This window comes from Heloderma suspectum, chromosome 3 (genome assembly GCF_057233095.1).
Source record: "Heloderma suspectum isolate Gila_16-S chromosome 3, 16-S_ref, whole genome shotgun sequence".
Lineage (NCBI taxonomy): Eukaryota > Metazoa > Chordata > Lepidosauria > Squamata > Helodermatidae > Heloderma > Heloderma suspectum.
Window position 1 is genome coordinate 75,609,351 of NC_139460.1, and position 24,565 is coordinate 75,633,915.

At 40.4% G+C, this 24,565-nt stretch overlaps 1 protein-coding gene across 4 annotated transcripts in view; it reads left to right on the forward strand.

The window, feature by feature from the left end:
* Positions 1-24,565, forward strand: part of USP25 (ubiquitin specific peptidase 25) — an 86,832-nt gene that overhangs the window by 10,182 nt on the left and 52,085 nt on the right. For all 4 annotated transcript variants that reach the window (XM_084843524.1, XM_084843523.1, XM_084843525.1 and 1 more), the window contains 4 exons: positions 9,605-9,682; positions 12,206-12,350; positions 16,045-16,168; positions 18,756-18,918. In XM_084843524.1, the coding sequence (XP_084699650.1) occupies positions 9,605-9,682; positions 12,206-12,350; positions 16,045-16,168; positions 18,756-18,918 (510 nt within the window). The remainder of the gene's footprint in view (positions 1-9,604; positions 9,683-12,205; positions 12,351-16,044; positions 16,169-18,755; positions 18,919-24,565) is intronic.

The following is a 24,565-nucleotide window of genomic DNA, read 5'->3' on the forward strand; positions in this document are numbered from 1 at the left end:
TTGAATGGTGGGTTTCCCCACCATATTTAGAGAGCAATCCTATGGGGATAGTCAGCTGCCTCTGAACTCGGAGGCGACCAACTATCCAATGCAGGGCAGGCGAAGTGCAGAGGGGATCTTCTATGCACTCCGGCCACCCTGGAATTGTCCTCTTAACGGCACTTCTACCATCCCCTCCCTGCCGCCAGGAATTCCCCCTTTCCTCCCACTCTGCGCTGGTCTTATGAGTGTGAAGCCGGGGATGCGCCACCTATGAGGCGGTGGGGGAGGGGGCAGGGAGGTGGTTTTCTGGGAACTGACCTTGGAGTGCTGCTTTGAAGCTCCGTTCCTCTGAACTTGGCATGCTTTGGACATAGAATCATAGAATAGAATAGTAGGGTTGGAAGGGGCCTACAAGGCCATCTAGCCATAGCCACAACACCATAAACACCTGTTTGCATTTCTAAAGTAGCACCTTAAGATTATTTTACCCATGTGACAACAGCTGTTGCTCTAGGTGGAAAATACAGGACAGGCACTGAAAGTTAGATTCACTGTGATTAGGTTAATGAGGTGATTGAAACCTTTTATCTCTTGTTAACCAAAGCAGTGCTACTTTTACAAATGGTTGTTGTTAAAGCAGACTATTAGATTCAAATGTAGTTAATACAAACAGAACAGAGAAATTTGCAATATAGTGAAGTTCAAAAAGACTTCTTTTACATAAACAAAACCAAAAATACTTCTCATTTGAAAATGTCACATTCCCGTGGCTGGCTGAGGAATGCTGGAGTTGTAGGACTTTTTCGCTCTCTAAACATGCATAGGATTGCACCCTAAATCTTGTACTAAATACAAAAAAATGGTCAGAGGATAGAATAAAAATAACACATTTTAAATCTGTTTTACCATTCATCATACTATACAATCATTATTCAGTAAAATACCATTATAGTCCAGTTATATATTTTCTATTTTTCACAGTAGCAATACATATTGTTAATTGTCCAAATATCCTGTAATAACATTTCTGTATCAAATTCTATATATATATTAAGACTCCTGGTACCAAGCCCCTTCAGATATCCCAAAATTATATTGCTTTTCTGGTAATCAGATTTTTTCCATAATTTGATCTCCAAATTTTTGTAAAGACAAAGCCACTATATGTATATCAGATCTACTCTGACAGTGTTTAAGGCTCCATCATATTAAATGCAACCATGCAAATATTTTTCAATAGTTTTCAATTAAATTGGATAAGATTTTTTTTCATACCAGTTGACCAGTTATATTGCCAGATTCCTTCTATCAAGTGTTTACTAGTGTGTCTCTCCCACTTACTTGTGTGTCTCTTGCACTCTCTTTTAATACGTGTTTGAGGTGGGGGGGTTGCAATGTAAGTTCTCCCCTCCCCAGCAGCCCCCTTGCTGCCATTAGTTTTTTTTTTTTTAAGTCTCTATTGGCTTTAAGAGCTGTAATGCAGTTTGGGCAGTGGAGCAGGAAAATTTTCTTACCTCTGATCAATGGCTGGAAATAAAGGAAGGAATCTGGTGAGCCAGAAGGGGACCTCCCACAGGCCATGTTAGGCCCATGGGCTGGAGGTTGGCCATTCTTGATCTAGGTCCATACATGTTATATATACCCACTGTTTTAACTGGTATTCAAACCTAAAAAACAAAATCGTGGTTTTTCCCCCCGCACTATCTTTATATGGCAAGATTTCATTCTCTGCAATCAAAGCTTTAATCCTGTAAACCTTATGTTTTTATTGTATTTTAATGTATTTTATTGTTTTAATTTTAATTATGGCTGTAAGCCAGCTTGAGTGCCCTTTTTTGATAGAAAGGCAGGGTACAAATCAAATCAATCAGTATACCCACTTACCTGGAAAGAGGCGTCATTGAACTCAATGGGACTTCTAAGTAGACATGTATAGGATTGCACTATAAATGTGCTAATGTAGATAGTTGATAAGCTCCGAACTTATATTCAATGCTTCATCTATTTCTTTAGCATAGGCAGACTCCCAAAGTAAGACTTCTCTAAAGAGTAGGTACACTTAATATTTTCAATATTATGAGGGGCATTTCTTGCATGGGGAGGGAGACTTGTATTTATGGACAAAATTAAAGATATGAGATGCCATTGTAACTGAATCTTGCTGGGGGTGGGGGAAAGAGAGGATGGGTTTTAAAAACTTGATTCATGTGGCTGAAATCTGACAGTAATTGTATATTGACTAGTATCCTTAATAAGCTTTCCTGAATCCTATTGTTTTGTGTGGTTTAAATTTACTATGATTTGTGTCTGAAGATAGTGCACTAAAGTAATCTTATGATTATTAACTTGATCACAAATAATGATGGATGACCTTTTATTAGGAGAGGGACAGAGCAAGTACAACTCATGTTACTCTGTCTTAGTCTCTTAGCAGCTTTTGATACGTTGAGCTGAGATGGAGCCAAATAAGATGGAGGCACTGTGGATGAGTGGTTCCTGGGTCTGGGAATTAGGGGAATTAGCAGTTATGGATTGGGTTGCTCACCCCGTGAAGGAACAAGTTTGCAGATTCATCCAGGAGCACCTCCAATCTCTGTAATTGGAGGCTCAAGTGACCTCCATGGCTAAGAGAGCCTATTACCAGCTTAGGTTGGTATGCCAGATGCATCCATTCCTGGACAGGAATAGCTTGGCCATTGTGATCCACACATTGGTAACCTCGAGATTGATTATTGTAATACATTCTGTGTAGGGCTACCCTTAGCCTGAAAACTGCAGCTAGTGCAGAACGTAGTGGCTAAGTTACTGACTGGGGTGCCCTACCATGCATATATTATACCTTTTGCTACACTGTCAGTCTGCTACTGAGCTAGGTTTAAGGTGTTTGTATGCAAAGCCCTATACAGCTTGCAACCAGGTTACCTCAAGGAATGTCCCCCTTTACCAATCTCCCAGGCCACGAAATCTTTAGGGGAGGCCTTGTAGTCCATGCTGCAGCCTATGGGTTTCAGCGTGGTGGTGCCAGGCCTTTTCTTTGGTGGTGCCTGCCATGTGGAATGATCTTCCCTCTGTGGTATGCCAGGTTTCAACTTTGGCTTTCCACTGGCCATGAGCTGTCTTTGAATCAGTCTGTACTATTTGTTGTAACGCATTTATTGTATTCTTCTGTAAGCAACTTCAGGATTTGTGCAAATGAGAAGGGGTATAGACATAATTCCTGCTGAAGATGAATGATAATGGTTCAGATTAATATATTTAATTATCTTATTGTAGTTCCTTGCTGGACTATGGTATGAATTTTATAGTGAAAATTTTAATGTATAAATGTCATTTTTTGGCATTTTTATAATACCATTATTTTTGCCATCTTCCAGCCCTTACACTACTCCTTCAAAAGAAATGTCTGGTGTTCTTCTCACCCCAATCCCATGTAAGGCCAATAGAAAGAAATCTCTGAAAGTCATTGAATGCCATCTATTTCCTTTGCCTGTGTAAGAACTTCACTCCTTACCTAATATTGTAGAGCTTTTAGTTCTGAAGGAAATACTGTTACTTGTACAGCATGTTCAAGTTTGATCATTGTATAATAGTATGTGAATGACACTCATCTTTGCACTATGAAACATAGGCAGACTTGGGTAGATAGTGTTCCTTAAAAAAAAAAAAAACCTCTTGAATTAGGCTCATCTGAGAAACTGATATTTCCCAAAAGTATTGTAGTATCAGAAGGCCTGTGTGTTTGCTCAAAGCCCTACTGTAGCATGGAAGATGTAGCTCTTATTCAAACTCTGTTAAAGCTGAACGACTCTTAGGGGCTGTTCACACAATATGGTAACCCACACTCAGTGGTTGAGTGTGGGTTGTTTACTGAACCGTAGGTTAGCATGTTGTCTGAACCCAGGACATTTTCTGGAGGGTGGCTTGTTAACCACGCAGTGCGGCTTGTTAACCACCCTGAACAACCCAGCAACAAACCATGGGTTCTCAAGGTGGCTTGTTCAAGAAAAATAAGCCCCGCTACATGGTTAACAAGGTACACTGTGGAAAATGACCTGGGTTCAGACAACGCACTAACCCATGGTTCAACAAACAACCCACAGTCCAATAACAACCCACACTCAACACTGAGTGTAGATTAGCGTGTTGTGTGAATAAGTCTTAGAGTGAGTGTGTGTGTGCTTGCAGAGTTGGCAACCAGGATTTGGTGTGAATTGTGACACTGTAAGAAAAAGTTGGAATTTGATAAAATGCTTGAAGAGAATATGATTTGATATAGTGAGAATACAGAATGAGTCCTGAAGTAGTATGACTATATAATATAAGTTCATTAAAAGCATAGTGGTTTTTGGGAAGGATATCAGAATTTTTGTGACAATGTTTCAGATAGTTGGAGACATTTGGCAGCATCTAAAGGTGCCTTACATGAGTGAAATAGTACTTCCAATTATTTATTTATTTCATTTCTATACCGCCCAATAGCCGAAGCTCTCTGGGCGGTTCACAAACATTTATCATGCAAGGCAGATAAGGTCCCTCTGAAATCTGGCAATTCCCCCCTCTTGCTACCGCCCCCCACACTCATTGAATCCAAATACTGATATTTGTGAATTTTGGCAAAAAGTCCTAGGTGGAGATTTTATTTATTTATTTATTTAATTTATTAATCGCCCATCTGGCTGGTCACCCAGCCACTCTGGGCGATGTACAACATACAATAAAAACAGTTTAAAACAATAAAATTCTACAATAAAAACATTTTCTAAAATACCCTAACCCACCCCAAATGCCTGCCTGAACAACCACGTTTTTAATGCACAACGGAAGCTCATTAAAGAGGGGGCATGATGGAGTTCCCTAGGGAGGGAGTTCCACAGAGTGGGGGCCACCACAGAAAAGGCCTTCTCCCTCGTCCCCACCAGTCTAGCTGTCCTGGCTGATGGGACAGAGAGAAGGCCATCCGAGGCTGATCTTGTTAAGCGGCCTGTCTGGTGCTGCTGGAGGCGCTCCTTAAGATGGGCTGGGCCGGGCCAGAACCATATAGGGTTTTAAAGGTCAAAACCAACACTTGAATTTGGCCCGGAAAACAACTGGTAACCAGTGCAACTCCTTCAGCACTGCAGTGATGTGATCTCGCCGGCGGCTGCCTTTAATCAGGTGAGCCGCCGCGTTCTGTACCAGCTGCAGTTTCCGAACCGTCTTCAAGGGTAACCCCACATAGAGCACATTACAGTAGTCTAAACGAGAGGAGACCAGGGCATGTACTACCGAGGGGAGCAGATGGTCGGGAAGGTAGGGGCGCAGCCGCCGTATCAGATGGAGTTGATACAGCGCTGTCTGGCTCACAGCTGACACCTGAGCCTCCATGGACAGCTGGGAGTCCAAAATGACCCCCAGGCTGTGGACCTGGTCTTTCAAGGCTAGCCGTACCCCATTCAACACCAGGTCAACATCCTCCAGCCTTCTCTTGTCTCCCACCAAAAGTACCTCGGTCTTGCCAGGGTGCAGCTTCAGCCTATTCCTCCCCATCCATCCACTCACCATATAGATATTGTGCTATATTATCCAAGATTCTCAGCTTGGCTTTCATCCCTAGTTAAATGGCCAGCTCTATTTTTAGACGGACTTTGAAATAATATAATACAGTATTTCTATGCTCAACTGCAGAATGATTTTTCTTAATGGTTAATAATACTTTATATTAATATCCATAAGCATAGCATTTTATTTATCAAAATGTTGATTTGCTTGAATACAAATGTAAATTCAGATAGAACAGATTAAATGAGGCAGAAGCAAGTCCTTACAGTCTTAACAGTCTGTCTTATGTTTGGGCTGTTATGTTTTGTCAGTGGGCCCAAAGTGATACTGAGGACCTCCAAGCTGCTTTAATCTTCTAGGTGCAATGGGCTATTATAATTTAGGCTGGATGAACCTATCAATTTAGGTTTTCCTCAGTTCCTAATTTTTCCAGGTCGTCCCAGAATTTGAGAATTAAAAAAAAAATTGTGTGAAAATTTGTACACATTTTTCTGTACATTTCTCCTAGTATATGCATTTTTGTGCAATTTTGCCTAATATACTCAGTTTTTGCAAATAATGCTGCTAATATAATGTATTTTGACCATTATTTTCACAGATGTATGCATTTTTCTGTGCACTTTCCCCTAATATATGCATTTTGTATGCATTTTTTGATTGGAGAACTCCACTGGAAAATTCGGAGAAGTGCAAATTTTGAAGGACAACTGAGTTTCACTTTGTATTTTAGTTTTAAATTGCAAAATTTGGTAATTCCCATTAAAATGTGAACTGGATTAATTGCCCCCCAACTTCCCTAACTGTAATTAGTACTCAAATTAATTTTGCCATCAGTGATACTGTCAGATGACAGAAATCAACATACTGGTTTGCATTTTTCATGTGATGGGATTTTGTTATAGCTGTGTCACTGTATTTGGATTTGGAGAGGTCATATAGGTTTTCTTTGGGGAAGATTAGGCCTATGAAACAGGACACCTAGATTTGAATACTTAAGGAATCCACTAAAAGCCCCATACCTTTGGAATTTTCTTTTCCTGTACTGCTTTTGCATCTTTCCAGAAGATGACAACGACTAATATGCTTAGAATGACAGAGGAGTATTTCCGTAGAAACTGCTATAATTTCAATGAGGGGAAAAATTAAAAAATGCTATCCAAATATTATAAATGCAGCTGTAATGAATGGTAGTATATATTTAAAAACATGGCATACAAGATGCAATGATGAAATGTCTATACATGTGAAAGCTTCAATTACTTTCACTTATTAATTACAAGTAATTACATTGTTTCTATAGTTAAATCCAAGTAAACATGTACAAGGTTAAGCACATCAGATGAGCTTGTTGGATCAGATCAAAGGCCTTTCTAGTCCAGTACCCTATTTCCCACAGTGGCCAACCAGGTGCTCACAAGAAAAGCTCTCTGCCACCATCATTCCCCAGCAACTGATATTTGGAGGCAACTGGTATTCCGATGTTAGGTATGTCTCTACTCAAGTCCTCAAGACATTGTGGTATTTTCTATCTCTATTTTGAACCTGCTTCATGCTGTGGCTAAATGAAAATAGTTAGTATCCAGAGACTCCCTTTTGGCAACCTCTGTGGGAAAGTCTGGAGTTTCTCCAGTTCAGAAGTGATAAATGTCCACATTACACAGCCCACAGCCACAATCAGGGTTTTATTGGCAGCAGAATGATTGAGCCTGGAGAATGAAACTCCACAGGATGCATTCATACTGTGTCGACACTTTACCTGGCTATCACTTGCCAATTTATCTGTTCAGGTGATGCTTATTAACTCCTGTATATAAACTTGTGTTGTTGTTTTTTAAATAAGAGTCCTCCTTTACATTTAAAAAAAAAAAGGAGAAGGGATTGCAGTTGGATGCCGCAGCTAGATAGAAGAAAAAACTAGATGTTAAGCCATGACAAAGAGGAAGTTGTAAAGTTAGTGCTCTGTACTTTCTGTTCATGCAAGTCTAGATGCTGGGAAATTCTTTACTAACAATTAGTTCCTGAGGAACTAATAATTTAAACAAGGCACAGAAAGCAGTTACATACACAGAGAACAGAAGTAGATATGACATGAGGCATGTAAACAAGACATCAGAATGAGTTTTTTATATGGTTTTGTTTCTGGTTCAGTAATCCTAAAGATACCTCCATGTATAACACTCATGTCCATTTTCCAGACACTAGTACAAATAAGATCAGAGAAATTGTTCTTACAAGATAAAAGCTTGTTTAATTATATATTACAAAACATACAAATCTGAGAAATCAGCTGTGCGTAAATCTGTTTAGGCAAGTGTTATACTAGGTAGCATGACAATAGATTTCAAGCAATACCTTATCCAAACTCTTAAGTCCTGAGCCCAAGGTGCTTTGGATCCTAGTTACATGGGGCAATAGACTATTGCTCAACAGCCACTCCCCCACCCCACCACTGTCACCATGTATCAAGCCGCTTTTGAAACCGGGTTTTGTTTCTACTGTCTAGAGACAAAAAAGTTAAAAATTCCACTTTGTTTTCTGAAATTCCTTGCGTGGCCCCAAGCAGCTCTTGGGATCCTGGACTTAGAATGTAGCTAAGCTCTGCTATTATGTTAATGAACTGCTTACACTGTGGCCAGATATTCTTTGGGTAAGAACCTAAAACTAAGTTAGTATTTCATATAATACCTTAAGGGAGCAAAGGATATGCTCATTTCCAGGAACCGACCTCAGAACCTGTGCTCCGAGGTCAGTTCCTGGAAAACCAACTGCCCCTCACGTCTGTGCTGCCTTGGAGGCAGTGCGGAGAAGCCCCGTTCTCTGTGCTCGGAAGAGGAGCACGGAGTGACTGCAAAGGGGTGTTCCGGGGTGGGGTGAGTGGAGCTGCGCGTATGACACATCCAATGTGTTGTATGGCAGCTTCCTCTCCCGGTCACCCCCCCCCCACCTCTAGATAGCTGAAAACGGCTGTCTAGTGAAAAATAGCAAGGCAGGAGAGGCGCAGCGGGAACTATCTCCCCGTGCTTCTCCTGCCTTGCTTTGGATAGGCAGTTGCCTCCGAGGTTGGAGGTGGCCGCCTAACTAGTTAGGACTGCGCCCTAAGTGTAGTTGCTTTTTATAAGGGGCATAGGGTGGGTTTTTTTTCCCCAGTGGAACAGCAGTAAATTTAGCACATAACCATGTTTTGTTATTTGGTGACATCAGCTACCTAATTCAAAAATTGCAGCTTGCCAGTATGTGAATTGTCTTGCTCAAAACATGAGGTTTTGAAATACACCATAAAATGGCAAGCGATCCTACCAATAGCATGGATAAAACCGAATTTTAAGTCCTTGCATGTGGGCCAGCCACCTTTTATTTCATGCAGTAATATTATGTAATTGCTATTTTAAACGTATGTATTAGAAATCTTGTATTGCATACTTTTGTATCCCCATTGAGGAGGGTTCAAACATTATGGGGGGGGGGCAGGGTGGAAATGTGGCATCTATAGAAGTTTGAAGGTTCATGGACCATGATGCTTTGACAAGAACATTCTGTATTGAAGTATTGAAATCTGGAGGTAGCTGTGATTGATAGCATGGGCTATGGCCATAACTGCAATCACTGTAGTGCATTGTGTGGGACTGTTTTTGTATTAATGATGCTGTTTCTTGCTTTGCTGAGACAAACACTCAGAACACAAAGGGAGACTGGATAGAACCCTATTCTGTTAAACTAATGGTTAAAACAAGTATTTAGATCGGTATTTAGCAGCTACTATGTCTTTTTTCCCTTCATTTTTACTCTAGAGTAGGTCCAGGAAGTCTAGAATAAACATGGAAAAAGAAGACATAGCTGCGAGATACAGCTTTAAAGTCATGCCTGTTTTACCCATGACTGCTCTTCTATCCCATAATTCCTTAGTTCTCATGCCAGGGAGTCCTCTCTTTCACCTTCAGCTTATATTCACTATCTGTACCCCAGGCTGGCCTCTAATATGTTGTTTTAAAGAGGAATGAACACTCTACCCCAATGTTCTTTTTCTGCTGCCTAGAAATTTTGTTGTAAACTGGCCTCAATGCTGACTGGCTCTTTAATTCTTCAGCACCAGCAGACGTTTCTGAATCAGCTGAGAGAGATCACTGGTATCAATGACACCCAAGTACTGCAGCAAGCCTTAAAGGTACAGTGGTTTTAAAAAATGACTGTGTGTGTCTGCTCATGTCTCAGATAAAGTCACATTTGACTGGCAAAGTTTAATATAATTGTTTTAAGATTATATGTTGGAATTGAATTACCTAAACCCAGGATAAATGGTGAAACATAAGGGTTCTTTGACATGGTTTGAGTAAATAATGCTTCTGATGCAAATACTCCTCTAAAATACTTTCTTATAATGAAGAACATAAAATGGTGAAAACTTTAAAAACAGAATATGCCATTTTGCTGCAGTTCAAATTCTTCTTCTTCTTCTTTCTCCTCCTTATACTGTCAGGTGTGGTTTCAGATGCAAATTCAGAATACATACCTTTGGCTTGGATTTTGTTTACATGGATAAGAAATTCTGTGGTGCTACCCACATCTCCTGTGTCCAGGAGTGTCCTAAGTACCTTTCAGGTTACTGAGTGCTTGTTTGAGATTATGATCACTTCCATCTGCCTGAGACGCTTGCCTTTGTCTCCACATGACCAGTTATCTAAGGTGAAATGGGAAGAAATGAGCCTTTGGCAGTGAGATTAGATGATGGATAGGACCCATTTCTTCCCCCTACACACACACAATTAAATTAAGACCCCGCCACCACTTTGCTGTTCAGTTGTGGGCAGCACTTTTTCTTACCATCTTTACTGTATTTTAGGACAGGGAAGATAAGTGTAAGACTTCAGCATATATGGCTGGCCTTGGGAGAGAAATCTTGCCTGGCTTCTCTATATACTCTAGCGTTTGGAAGCCTCTGCTGCTCAGGAGTTATTTTTTGTTTATTGTAAGCTGCTTCCGTCTCAGATCTGTTACTTGTGAAAGTGAAAAAACCCAACAACCTCAGTGCATGTAGGCCAGACAAACATGTGAAAGGAAATATAGCCTCCTTTCAAAGGTTGCAAGACATTTTGTTCTACTGTTTTAGCACAAATATTGTTAAATTCTAATTCCAAGTAATGAGAATAATTTGTAGGCAGCTCCTTTATAGGATTTGGGCAGGGGAGAGTTAAAATTCTAAAGCACATGCCATCAGATGTATAGGTTTGTGTGTGGTTAGGGGTTTTCTGCCCTGCTTGACTGCTTACTTATTTCAAATACTTACTCACCATTGGAGTTGCAAATTTGCTTTAAGTTCTTATTTACCCAAGGAACTTGTATGCAATGGTATTACTAAATGTGCTGTTCTAGACACATGTACAAACTTGCACACATGCTCAAGACATGATCTATTTAAGGGACCTTTTAGCTTTTGCAGTAGTGCAACTTGGCTGGAGGGACCCAATCTCTCTCTCTCTCTCTCTCTCTCTCTCTCTCTCTCTCTCTCTCAAACACACACACACACACACACACATACACACAGGCTTTTTCAAAACAGGGGGCATTTATTACACACACAAGAATTTAAAATATACACCCATTAATTGGGGAAATTAGCTGATTGATCGTTCATTACAGAAATCCCAAAACATTGGCAGAAAACATTTAAAGCAAACTACTACATAAAATCAATATTGGTGAGACTGCCTAAGCAGAGGGCTGCGGTGCGTGTATTAGGCCCCAGACATGGGCTTCTGGGTGTGATGAGGTTGCAGAGTTAGTGGCTAGGCAAATGGGGAGCCCTAACCGTGTCAAGGGAGAGAGAGAGAGGTTTTGAGTGAGCTTGCAGGAGCAGAGAGGAACGAAAGGGTTTCATGGAGTCTTGTCATAACAGCAGGTGGTGCGACCAGGCTAGTCCTGGTATACAGTTACAATAACAAAAGGAGATGAACAGACAGGGTTACCCGTAGCTATCACACATACTCCAATTCCTAGCTCCTTGAGCATGCACTGCTTCTTCCTGTTTCCTCTCAAGGAAAAGGGCAACACTCGAGGCAGTAAGGCATTCCTTCCTAACCACAATAATGTCAACCAAATCTTCTGGAAGGCTTGGCTGGCTGAGATGGGCATAGAGAAGAAACAGCAAAGGAAGCCATAGGAGTCCGGGCAGCAATTCTTTCCACTAGTCGACCGGAGGAAGGTTGCACAAAGTAGCTGGGCTCCAAAAAAATAAGGTTTAAAATTTGTCCAAATTACAACACATGCATGCAACATGCTATAGAAAAGAAGGTATCGAATAGGAGGCCACACTTTGTAGATGAAGATCCTCCTGAAAATAGGATAGAGCTATGAAAGATACCTAGCCTTGGATTCAAGTAACCCATTCCTTAAGATGAAGATTGGGGCGAGCTGGAAATCCTAGGGTCCCAGTGAGGAAAAATATGTCAGCTTAAAAGCAGTTTGTAGTGGATTTTTGCCTCGGCAAGGCAAGAACCTAGGCTGCCAGTCTCTGAGGAATCTGGGCAAAAAGCTGGTAGTGTGAGGTGGCAGAACAGTGGTGTCCCGTGCCTTTTAGCGATTATCTCTGGGCTTACACAGGCCAATGGAGGCAACTGGACTTGTCTGGTCACGTACAAATGGGCTGGTCATAGCAATGAGATACTGATGGTTTATTATATTACATTTAAAGGACAGCAATGGGAACTTGGAATTAGCAGTAGCTTTCCTTACTGCAAAGAATGCTAAGATTCCTCAGCAAGAAGAGACAACCTACTATCAAACAGCACTTCCTGGCAATGACAGATACATCAGTGTAGGCAGCCAGGCAGATACAAGTAAGTGTCTGTTTTCTGTATAACAGAAGGGCCAAGCAAACTAAAAGCTTGGTCAGAAAACCTTGCTGCCGCTCCTGTCTAATACTTTACATGAACAGTTGTTTTTTTAAATGCTTACAAATTTCAGAGGTTTTATATGAAAATATATTTTCACGAGTTCTTTGTTTAAAGCTTGCCTTCATGTGAAAACACAAGATACTAATGCTACAGAAAATACAGTGGCTGCCTATTAGGTCCTGAGCCTCCTTCAAGGTTTGGGGCAGTATCCAGTGCTGGCAGTCCACCAGCACTCATCAAGTTGTGCTAGTGGAAATTACTGCTAGTGCAACGGGAAGCTTGTACTTGCTACAGGAACTTGAAAGTAGCCCAGTCTAGCGTTTCTGGAAGAGAACGAGTCAGAGGAGCTCACAGAAAGGAGCTCTGCCAGAATGAGGAAGGTCAGTAATGCTAGTTTCAGGTTACTGCAGGAAGCACTAGCTTCCTGTTGCACTAGCAGCTGTTCCCAATAGCACAGTGGCACCATTGGATACTGCCCTTGATCTCTACAAGAAAACAAGAACAGAAGTAGCAAGGAGAAGACCCATTAGAGCCATGGCCCCAAGGCTGTGGAATATGTTCCCATCTATGGATCACCATTCTGTGTTGTTGGCTGGGGTTTTAAAACTAAAGGAAGTCATAAGAGTACCATAATTAGTAGAGGTGCCTACTTCTGTTCCTCAATAATGGAAACTTATTCAAAATATTAAGAAACGAAGCATGATTTTTTAGTCTTTTTGTTTAGCCTTACTGTATGCAGGTGCAAATGGGCTCACTCAGTTGCAACCCATGTTCATTACAGTGAAATATAAAATCTATATTAAAAAGTCCAACTGTAGTTAATTGGAATCCTTATCTCCCAAAGCAAGCACATTTAACCTTACAAGTGTTATGTAATATAAAACTGACAATTTGACCAAATATTGCTGCATAGATTCAAAGGAAAGTTTATATATCCTAGGATTGAACAAAAGTATAATATTATTGAGTAGTAGTGATGCAACAATATTTAAGTCTGACTTGTATCATTCATATATATAGTGCTCACTTAACTTGAACTTCTTTTGCATCCAAACCTCTTTGTTCATGCAGAATTGCATTTCAGCTGGGTGGAAGTTTTTTTGGTTATCACATGTTAATGTTGATGATGATGATAAAATGTAGCAGGTGTGAGAACTCTGGCTACTTTTCTCCACTTCACAGAAAAACCTGTTGTTCAGGAACAAGGAAAGGAAAATGGTGCATATGCATTGAGAAGGCCAGTAAAGGTTGACCTTGACACATTTTGGCAGATTCAACATGTTCAACAATGGATAGCATTGTCTGGTTTGCAGTGATAGTGTTCTTGCTAAAGTAAAGGAAATGAAAGAATAATTCCTTGGAACGCACCTAGATATACAAGCATTGAACTGTGTGTTAAAGCTGCCCTATTTGCTGACTCTAAGTGAATGAAGTGCTCTAACCATGTGGAAAAGCTGGTTGTTTGCTGTTTCTGGTTTTGTAGTGACCTGATGATTCACACAGTTTTCCAGTTTTCACACGGTTTTCCATTTGGTACAGTTTTCCAAATGTACTCATACATTTCTGAGTATGACTCTGTTGTGGAAGCATGATCCTGTTCAGCTCACCAGAACTTGCACATGACCAGCATTTTTATGTGGTCAGAGCGGCTATGTTGGCTCTTTGTGACCATCATGTAATGTGGTCCACTTTGGATGTACAATCTTGGCACAGTAAGCCAAAATATATGCAAGCCCTGTTCCAATGTACTCCATCCCCACACCGCCATTTCCATTTCTGGGCTGGTTTGCAGGCTTCTTTTAGGGTTGTGGGTTGGCCCTGTCACATGGGTTCACATGACACAACAACCCACGGCAAGCCGGGCACCTATGGGTATCATGCCGAAATAGTGCCCAGCACGACACAACAGCCCCCAGAGGTAAATTAACCCATGGTCGGCTGTTATGTTGTGCGAACCAGGTCTCTTGAGTGCCACATTTAAAGGTTTTCTGGGTTAACTAAGCATTATTTTGTATTATGTATGAACTGGTGTTACCAGATTCTGAACAAACCAGTATCTGAAAGATAGCATCAAGATGGTGATGGCACGTGGATAATTTGATACTGCAAAATTATGAAGTGAGGCAGGATCTAATTCATACATTTGAGGATTTGGGCGGTAATTTAATAATATCCCAGGGGTTAGTTGAACTATGTTTTGGAAAATCTCTAAGGCAGTGATCAGAAGCATTCTTACCTTATTCAGATGGCTTCTTGTCTAAAGGGAAAGAGGGGAAAACATAAAAACTTCATGCACAGATTCACATGTTGCAGCAGAAACACAAGGAAATATGATCTCAGATGATTTATAAGAAGTTAGAAGCTTTGAGGACACAGGTCTAATTAACTGCATTGAGATGGAAAAGTGTTTGTTTTTTAAAGCAACAAATCTTTAAAAAAGATAATATACCCGATAGGATTTTAGCTGCCCAATTACAAAAAGAACGAACATAGTAATATGATTTTACAATAAAGGGGTCGAGATAGAATTCTAACCCTTCCGAGATATATTGTGAATAAATTTAAATAATTTTATAGTATAGTGTAGTATTCTTCAGAAAAGCCTCTGAGGAAAGAATTTTAGTTGTTTTTAAAATCAGTCTGCCTTGTTAACTGCACAAGATATTGAGTTCCTGCATGGTCCTGTTACCATGGAATAACACTGTAGGAATTGTATACTGTATTGTAAATATTTTTATTAATATACTATTCACCCTAACATGTTAAATGAATTGATGTAAAACCAAAAATACCCCCCAAGAAATGGGAAGAAGCAGAAATAATTATAGTTCCAAAAGGAAAGGATTTACTGAAACCAGAATTGTTTAGACTTGTTGACCTACTAAAGGCTTTAAAATATGGACAAATGTATTTGCAAAAATATTGAACTAATGATAGGGAAATAGATGAAGACTAAATCAGGTTTATTGTGTCTCTGAAACCACAGTTTGAAGTTAGTTTCAGATAGTGAGATAAGATATGTATGTCTGAACTGAGGTCACAGCCTGAAGTAGATTGATCACCTGATGAGATTTAAAACAAATGCATGTTTACACAGGGAATCCCCCACCCTCCCAGTGGTCACATATAGATAATTGTCTGCAGCTTCATAAACTATGGTTTATGAAACTGGCATTGTGCACGCCTCTCTTGGTCTTCTCCTCCCATTCCCTGCTATTGCATGCTGGCTTCGGCGTGGAAATCCTGAGCAGAGTTCCCTGTTACTGAGCTAGGCTTATTATCCTGGTTTCTTAGCTGATATTAAGCCAGAGTTCCCTGGTTTCAATGTAACAGAGGGTTCTGGCTTAATGTAAAAGAAGATGTTCATGCCCAAGCCAGTGTGTGATGGTGGGAAGGGCAAGATAGGAACACACAGCCATGGTGCCATGGCTTAGGAATCTGTAGATCATCCAAATGCGGCCAGTATATGAAGTCATGGAAAAGAATAATAGTCCAGTGTACTAGGGATGAGAGAAATACTGATAGAATGAAGAAGCTGGTAGATGTTAGTCTAAATGAGTTTTGTGTCATCTGCAATGAGGTTTGCTTTTCATGCGATTTCATTTTTAATGTTGAGAAAGATAGTTTTGCTTTTCAGATGTGATTGATCTCACAGGGGATGATAAAGATGATCTTCAGAGGGCAATTGCCCTCAGTTTGGAGGAATCAAACAGGGCATTCAGGGAGACTGGAATAACAGATGAGGAACAAGCCATTAGCAGGTAAGAAAACAACTTTCATGAAGAGAAATACATGTGTAAAAGAATCAAATAGACATATAGAAAGCATACATTAATCATGGGAGTGATTCACACTCTTAATAGGCAAGGCAAGGAGCATGAAAATACCCTACTCTCTGCCACGTTCCCTGTGCAATCAAGTCATCTGACAAACCCTTTAATTGACATATCTTAAGTCCCGGCAAGGCTCTGTGCAGTGGACCCAGGATCTGTCTTGCATGGACGGAAGGGCTCTGCTCATGGAAATTGCCTTCACTTGATTTCAGGGACCCACTTCCCCACCATACCCCAGCAAGGCCTTTCCGATGTTTTTATAATAGATACCTGTAATAAAACAAAAACTTGGTAGTAATAAGCCTTTGCAGATAGTCAGTTATTTACACTTTACAAACATGAACATACTGGAAGGTACATTTTTATAATGATGTTGGTAAAAGTTAAAATAAAAACTTTTTTTAGTAGGCAAATGCTAGAGTTAGGGATTTGTCCTGTATATTTGCAGAATGTCATAGTTGCTATATTAAAAAAAATCAGTATGCAGCCTGTATGAAATTTGTTTTTCTATATGCATATAGTTCCTGAAAGAACTAACTACTACTGAGTACTGTTCTCAAGGTTTGCATGTTACAGTTGGTATTTCTATCTATACCTATCTTCCAAAGGTCTTGTGCTCATCGTAAGACTTGCCTTAACTTGGCTCTTATGCTCATCCTGCCTGAGTATTGATGTACCCTTCTGAAGAATTTCAGTATCTCTTTGCTTTTCTTCAAATTAGCAGTTAGATGATATTCAAGAGGACTAGTAAGTTCTGTAAAAGGAAAACAGGACTTGGGAAATTCAACTTGCAACTGTATACATTACAGATAATCTTATGAACGGGATCTCAGTTTGGGGAGCCATTTGCTCCAGCGTTGCTTCATAATTTTACTAGTTTGCTTTTAAGACCACCAGGTAGCCAAGCTGTCACTGTACTTTTTCTATTGTTAACACATTAGTGATGGCCCTGCCTTAAGAAGTGTTAAAGAACGAATGGAAAGTTCTGTATTAGAGAAGGCATTATTTTAAACTTAATAGACTGATTGACTTTGTAATGTGCTTCCTTGACTTCCTAATATTTTAAACTTGATATACTGATTGACTTCCTAATATTAACATTGAGTACATTAATACTGCAATTTAATTTTAACTTAAATCAAAACCATTTGTTTAAATGAATTTGCAGAGTTTAATGAAAGGATGATGATGCTTCTATTAAAGCTATATACCACTAGAATCCACCAAAGTTTATGCCATAATATACACGTTTTAGTCTTTAAGCTGCCACAAGAGTCTTTGTGTTTGCTGCAGCTGACTAACATAGCTACCCCTCTGGAAAATATTTTTAAGGGATGGCTGTGTTGAGAAGGAAGCATAGGGTGGCTCTTACCCATCCTACAAAAGCGAGCTGCCAATAAGTTGCATTACCACACTCGATGGAATCTGAGCTAGCAGTGACTGACCAAGGAAGATCTTGTGGTTGTGGTGGACAGCTCGATGAAAATGTCAACCCAGTGTGCAGCTACTGTAAAAAAGGCAAACTCCATGTTAGGCATAATTAGGAAAGGAAATGAGAATAAAACTGCCAGTGTCATACTGCCCTTATATAAATCTATAGTGCAACCACACTCAGAATACTGTGCACGGTTCTGGTCTCCGCACCTAAAAAACATATTGTAGAGCTGGAAAAAGTGCAGAAAAGGGCAACTAAAATGGTCAAAGGGCTGGACCAACTTCCCTATGACGGGACGGTTACAACAGCTGGGATTGTTTAGCTTGGAAAAAAAGGTGAGTAAGGGGAGACATGATAGAGGTGTACAAAATTATGCATGGTGTGGAGAATGCGGATATTTTCCACCGTCTCTGTTATAATACTAGAACCCGGGGTCATACCATTCAGCTGACTGGTGGGAGATTCAGGACAGATAAAAGGAAGTCCTTCTTCCCACAGCACATAATCAAACTATGGATTCGCTACCACAACATGTAGTGATGGCCACCAATTTGGATGGCTTTAAAAGGGGGGTTGACAGATTCCTGGAGAAGGCTATCAAGGGCTACTAGGCCTGATGGCTCTGTGCTTCCTCTGGTATCAGAGACAATAAGCCTAGGTACACCAATTGCTGGGGAGCAAGGGCAGGGTGTGTGTGCAATTGCACCGGTGTCCTACTTGTGGGTTTCCCATCGACAGCTGGTTGGCCACTGTGTGAACAGAATGCTGAACTAGATGGACGCTTGGTCTGATCTGGCATGGCTCTTCATATGTTCTCTTACAGCACACATTCCTTTCTTACATTTGGGTTGGAGATGGGAATAAGCAGTACTCTTTAAAAGGCCAGATTTGACTGTGGGATCTCTACCAAATAATTATATTGCTCAATATGAGCTCAGTACCTAAAGTATGGTTTGTTGATCTATCCTGATTTGTCCTAATTTCTAGAGAAGTTGTGTTTCCTTTTATAATATCTTAACATTTCTGTTGCTGCTTTTTACTTTCCTCATTATTTCCTCATTATTTCACTTGCTTTCTAAGGGTTTTAGAAGCCAGCATAGCAGAAAATAAAGCAAGTCTGAAAAGGACACATCCAGAAGTGTGGAGTGACTCTCCAAACCCATATGATAGAAAACGTCAAGATAATTGCCCAGTGGGATTAAAAAATGTTGGGAACACATGCTGGTTCAGTGCAGTTATACAGGTAACGGATTCATACATTATGTTTTTCATATTTGAACCATGCTTTGTACCAAGCACCTGTATACGGGAGATAATGAATAAATAATGAGAGCCAGTGTAGTGTAGTGGTGAGAGTGACGGACTGGGAGCCGGGAGATCCGGGTTCTAGTCCCCACTTGGCCATGGAAGCTCACTGGGTGACTTTGGGCCAGTCACAGACTCTCAGCCCAACCTACCTCACAGGGTTGTTGTTGTGAGGATACAACGGTGAGGAGGAGGATAATGTAAGCCGCCTTGAGTTCCTTGCGAGAGGGAGAAAGGCGGGGTATAAATGCAATAAATAAATAAATAAATAAGTGGCATTTCCCAAGAAGCCACAGAAATGCCTAGCAAAAGCAGCAAGAAACACACCCACTCCTCACCATGTCACTGCTGCCGCCTCCCTCATCAGTGCTGTCTGCCCCTCCACCAATACAGAAATTGCATTTTGGAATGTCTGTAAATCATTCGCAACCTTTTTCTTTTTCAGTGCTTCGGAAGTATGCAAATAGGTTCAGGGTTTTTTTTCTGTTGAGTGCAAGTGCACACATTCAGCTGTCTACTGTTTACTTCCTTTTCTCTTATCAGCAGTACAGATCAATATCCCCTCTGTTGGGACTAACCGTGGCTTTTTTTCAAGAAGAGCTTATCACATGTTTTACCATCATTAGAAATATGGCCTTTTTCAGTGGTGGCTCCTGGTTTGTAGACTTGCTCAGAAGGAATATTTTAGGAAGGTCATTAAACTGTTTTTCTTCTGCCACGTTTTTGACTTGTAGGCCCCTGGAAGTTAAATACTAATTCCCATCTTAGGATACTTCTACACTGTTTTTAAAAGTAGAATTTTTGTATTTTATAATTGCTGTAAGCTGTGTTGGAGAGCATCCATTAAAGTGGGATATACATTTAAAAATAGTAAATATAACCGATTACCTCTCTAAGGACACAGTCATGCTAGCTGGAGCATGCTGGGAATTGTACAACTTTCTCCTGTCTAAACATGCATAGGATTGCGCCCCAAGCATTTCTTTGTTGTTGCATACCATAATGTTGCAGCTTGACTATAGTTTCATCCAGGTTATGGCATGACTTCTTTGGTCTGTGAAATACATGTTGGACTCTTGTATGGAAACTGGAAAGGCCTTTGTCCATCCACTTTCTTCAAACGCTTCAGTACAACTGCTGTATGCACTTGTATGTGTGATGCTACAGCTGTCCTTGGCTGTAGATACTTGTGTAGTCCTTTTTCTCCTACATGGAATTCATATATACATTCACCCTTCTCCCTGTGATGGTGAATTTTTCAAAGCCTATTTTCTCCTAATGCTTTCAATAGACATCAATTTCAGGTACTTTTTATGTACATCTCTACGAAGTGGAAACTGCATCTTGGCCCAGAGGATTGAAAACACATCTTGATCTCTCATTAATTACAACCAATATGCAACTTTATACATTCTAGAGGCATTGTAGTGGCTTCTATCTAACATATAAATGGTAAAGATTTGAAGTTGAAAACTTGCTAAGATTTTTAAAAGGTTTAGTATAGCAAGTTTGTGGGGATTAGAAGTACAGATTCTTATGTCTGTTTTTGTTTGCCAACCAGGTGGATTATGTTTCTACTAATTATCCCAGTTTACTTCATGTAGGATAAATTTGGATATTACCTACTACAGAATTTATTTAACCACAGGATTGATGGGCTCCTTAAGTTGCATCCACTGGGTGACAATATTTCATGCCTTCCCTAGGGGTCTTTTGAAACCTGACACATTTAAATAGAGGTCAGCAGTGTGTAATGTTGCCATCATTAATCAGTGACGTGCTGTGTGGAATAGTACTAAGATAAACGAAAACAAATCTTACACGTTTCCCTGTTGGAAACTTGTCCTAATGGAAGTTTTGTTTTATTGATTTCTGGGTTATGAATAGTTTCCTTTGTTTTATACCACTTGCAACCTGAGCCAAAAGTTTATTTTTGTTCAGTCAGTAGATTCTCATCTGCCAGAAAAGCAAGGTTGCTTTCAACATTCTGTTACACCATGTGGTAACAGAAATCTGTGTATTGAAACATTTTTTTTGTAAAAACTTAATACCATGTGGCATCCATACATGCCAATTTCATTGTTGAGCAGAGTTTTGGAACCTGAGTTTCCATATGTAACTCTCTCTCCATTTTAGCCATGCTCCTTATAAGGAGCAATGCTGAATATGAAGTTCCAGGATGGTATTTTTTCATAAGTTATATTAAAATGTGCTTCCAAACTTTTGTGAGATTAAAAACTATTTCCTGTGATTTATTTAGTCTTTACTATCTTTAACTGCCTTTTATCTTTATTTTTTCTCTTACATAGTTGTATAGCTAACAACAGTGATTCATCTTCTGTTGACAGCACATAACATCTGGCATGAATCTCAGTTTGTTGGCTCTTCTCCCCTGCTAAGTAATACGTAGGTTCCCATGTAGCTCTTTTACCCTGCCTAGCTATAACATATTGGGGAGCATGGTTTGGGGTGTGCTTTGAGATCATGCACGCCTTCTCCTTCTTTGATCTGAGAAACTGTGTCATCTGAATCTGGCAAACTGTGGTTACTACTGACCGTAGTTGAACTCCTTGGAGATAAGGCGAGATCTAAATATTTTGAATGCTAAGTGCTATTAACAATTGTTGTCCCTTTTAAATAGGATATTTCAGTTTAACCATTAGTTGGAAATAGTTCAGTTGAATTTCAGTTATTAAAGCACAGCTGTACTGACATGAATAGGTATGCTGTGTTTGCTATTCAAGAAAACAAATGTATATTTAAAACACGACATTTTTATCTCTCATACTCTAGGTTCAAGCTATTGTTATCCAGGTCTGTGTGCATATTATAAGTTTGTGCCTATTCTATTGAGTAGTGGTTTGATCAACCCAGTTTGATCATCACTCATCTGCTAGATTACTTTTCATTCTCCCCTTTCTTGTCTTATCCTTCTTGTTCTGAATGAATCGGTATTTCTAGGCAGTTTGGTGCCCTGTACATAAGGATGCATAGAGTACAATCTGTGGGCTGAACCAGTTGGTCGCCGATATGTTTAATAAAAATTAAGCATGTTACATTAATTGGGCAAAATGTTTGTTTCTACAGTAACAAATATAAAGAAAAAAACAAAGTTATGTTTCAGTGAATCAATCATATATCCACCCTCCCTAACCCACAATAACCAAGCACTTCTACTCAACAGAATACCAACAAAGTATCCGAGGGAGTGGTGGAGAAAGGAAATAGGCTGTTGTTTACTGAGGAGATTCTGAAAGGAAATATGCTCTACTGCTTACTAAAATAAAAAGTCATCAAATTGACACATCATCCCCCCCCCTTTTTTTTTTTTTTTACTAACTTCTTCTAAAGCTTAGGTTGTGATATGTTAATCTAGGCTTTGCCAACCTGGTGCCTTCCAAATGTTTTGGAGTTAAACTCCCAGCATTTCTGACCATTGGCTATGCTGGCTGGGGCTGATGGAAGTTGAAGTCCAAAACATCTAGAGGACACCAGGTTGGGGAAGGCTGTGTTAAGCATCAGTGGAGGGTTTTCTGTAGTAATCAAATGTGTGTGAAAAGATTTCATTGACATGGGTTATCTATACAGCTAAACTGAAAAGTATCTGGTGACCCAAAGTTGAATTCCTTGATTGATGTCATCTGCAGGATTGCCTGTTTGCAAATTGTTTAGATGATTTGCTTGAATAAAGTATCTGAAATGTGTCTGTATGTATAATAAGTGATCCAGCAGCAGTCGTATTAATGATAAATGTTACATCATCACTGACCCTTTTGTGTTTTGTATCCTTGAATTCACTTTGGACATTATTATTTATACAGTGTACGCACACACGCAAGCAAGCAGGCTAGGCAAAAACATGAGCAACATATGGCTTTTCTTTTCCTGCTTCTTCTGTAGTATTGGAAATGCAGTTTGTTGGCTTTATCCATGTAGAGATTCAGAAACCATGTGGGCCTCAAGATAGCTCAGTTAAGATGTAAGTCCCACTTTCTGTGCAATAGTGGAAGGTGGGAAAGGAGAACTGCAGGACTTTGTAGTGTTTGAAGTAGCTCTCAGTACCTCTGCCACTTAACCCTTTAAGGCTGCTGGCCTTTGCACAATTACCTGAGAGTAAGTATAATTGAATTTAATTAGACTTGCTTCTGAGTTAACATGCAAAAAGTTGAGTTGTGTATTTACCTTCTCTTGGAGCCAGTGCTCTGAGGTCGGTTCCCAGAGACCTGACTCCCCGCGCCCTCTCCTGCTGCCTCATAGTCGATGCAGTTTGTCCCCAGCTCCGCACCCATAAGAGCAGTGTGGAGTGGGCAAAAAGGGCAGGGCAGGGACAGCAGAAGCACTGTTACAATGCTTCCTATGTGCCGTCCAGCCTCCCCCCCCCACTCCAAGGCACCCCAGTTAGACAGCCGAAATCAGCCGTCAAGCTGCAAATGCAGGGTGGCTGGAGTGCAGGGGAGAAGATCCCCTCCGCACTCCACTGTGCTGCATTGGATAGTTGGCCGCCTCCAAACTCAGAGGTGGCTGACTGTCCTCATAGGATTGTGCCCTAAGTAACTTTCCTGTCCCCCAAATAATAGGCCCTTTGCCAACTCATTGTGCTAGAAGTATTGTGCTGCTAGGAAGTTGCTGTTCTTTAGGTTTTTATACAAGGCTATTGGCCATGGCACTTGATGTCAGTGTAGACTGACTTGGCAGAATACAGTAATCTCTAAACCAGGCAAGTGAGACATTGGGCCAGTTCACATGATCATCGTAGGCTAAAAGGTGACTTGTTTAAGTCGCGACATGTTTCAGGTGCAATCTGCATAATCACCTGCCTTGCCATGGGTTATGATGTCTTCCAAACTCAGGCAGCTTGGCTTGTTTGAGGGGGAAACAATCCTCAAATAACCTAACAAAGCCTTGTTTAGCTTATGATGATTGTATGAACCAGGTCAATTTGAAATTAGTTCTTCGTAAAACTGAAAAACTTGTATAAATGTGTTCAGGGGCATAAAAAACCGCAATACCAAGTAGACTTAAGTTTCCTATGCTGAATATTATTCAGAAGAGCCTGGTCACACCTGAATTGTTAAGCTTAGAGTGCAACATGTGACCAGAGAATGCATTCCATTCTGTTTAAGCTGCTTTTGAAGTGCTCGCTAGTAATGCGTATCTTCTAAAGAGTTAGCATTTGTCATATTGACATTGCCACAAACACCCTTAGCGTGGTGCTCTGCACCAATTGCTGTGATGAACATCTGCTCCAACTACTAGCAGGGAGTCATGTGGTAATCTGTTCTAGATCATACAGCTGTAAGTGTAGAACATTCCGAACATTCCTCAAACAGAACCTGGAAGACTAGCTCTCTTCGCTTGACTTTTATATGGTATTGTTGTTGTTCAGTCGTTAAGTCGTGTCCGACTCTTCGTGACCCCATGGACCATAGCACGCCAGGCCTTCCTGTCCTCCGCTCTCTCCCGGAGTGTGCTCAAGTTCATATTCATTGCATCGGTGATGCTATCTAGCCACCTCATCCTCTGCCGTCCCCTTCTCCTTTTGCCTTCCGTCTTTCCCAGCATCAGGGTCTTTTCCAGAGAGTTTT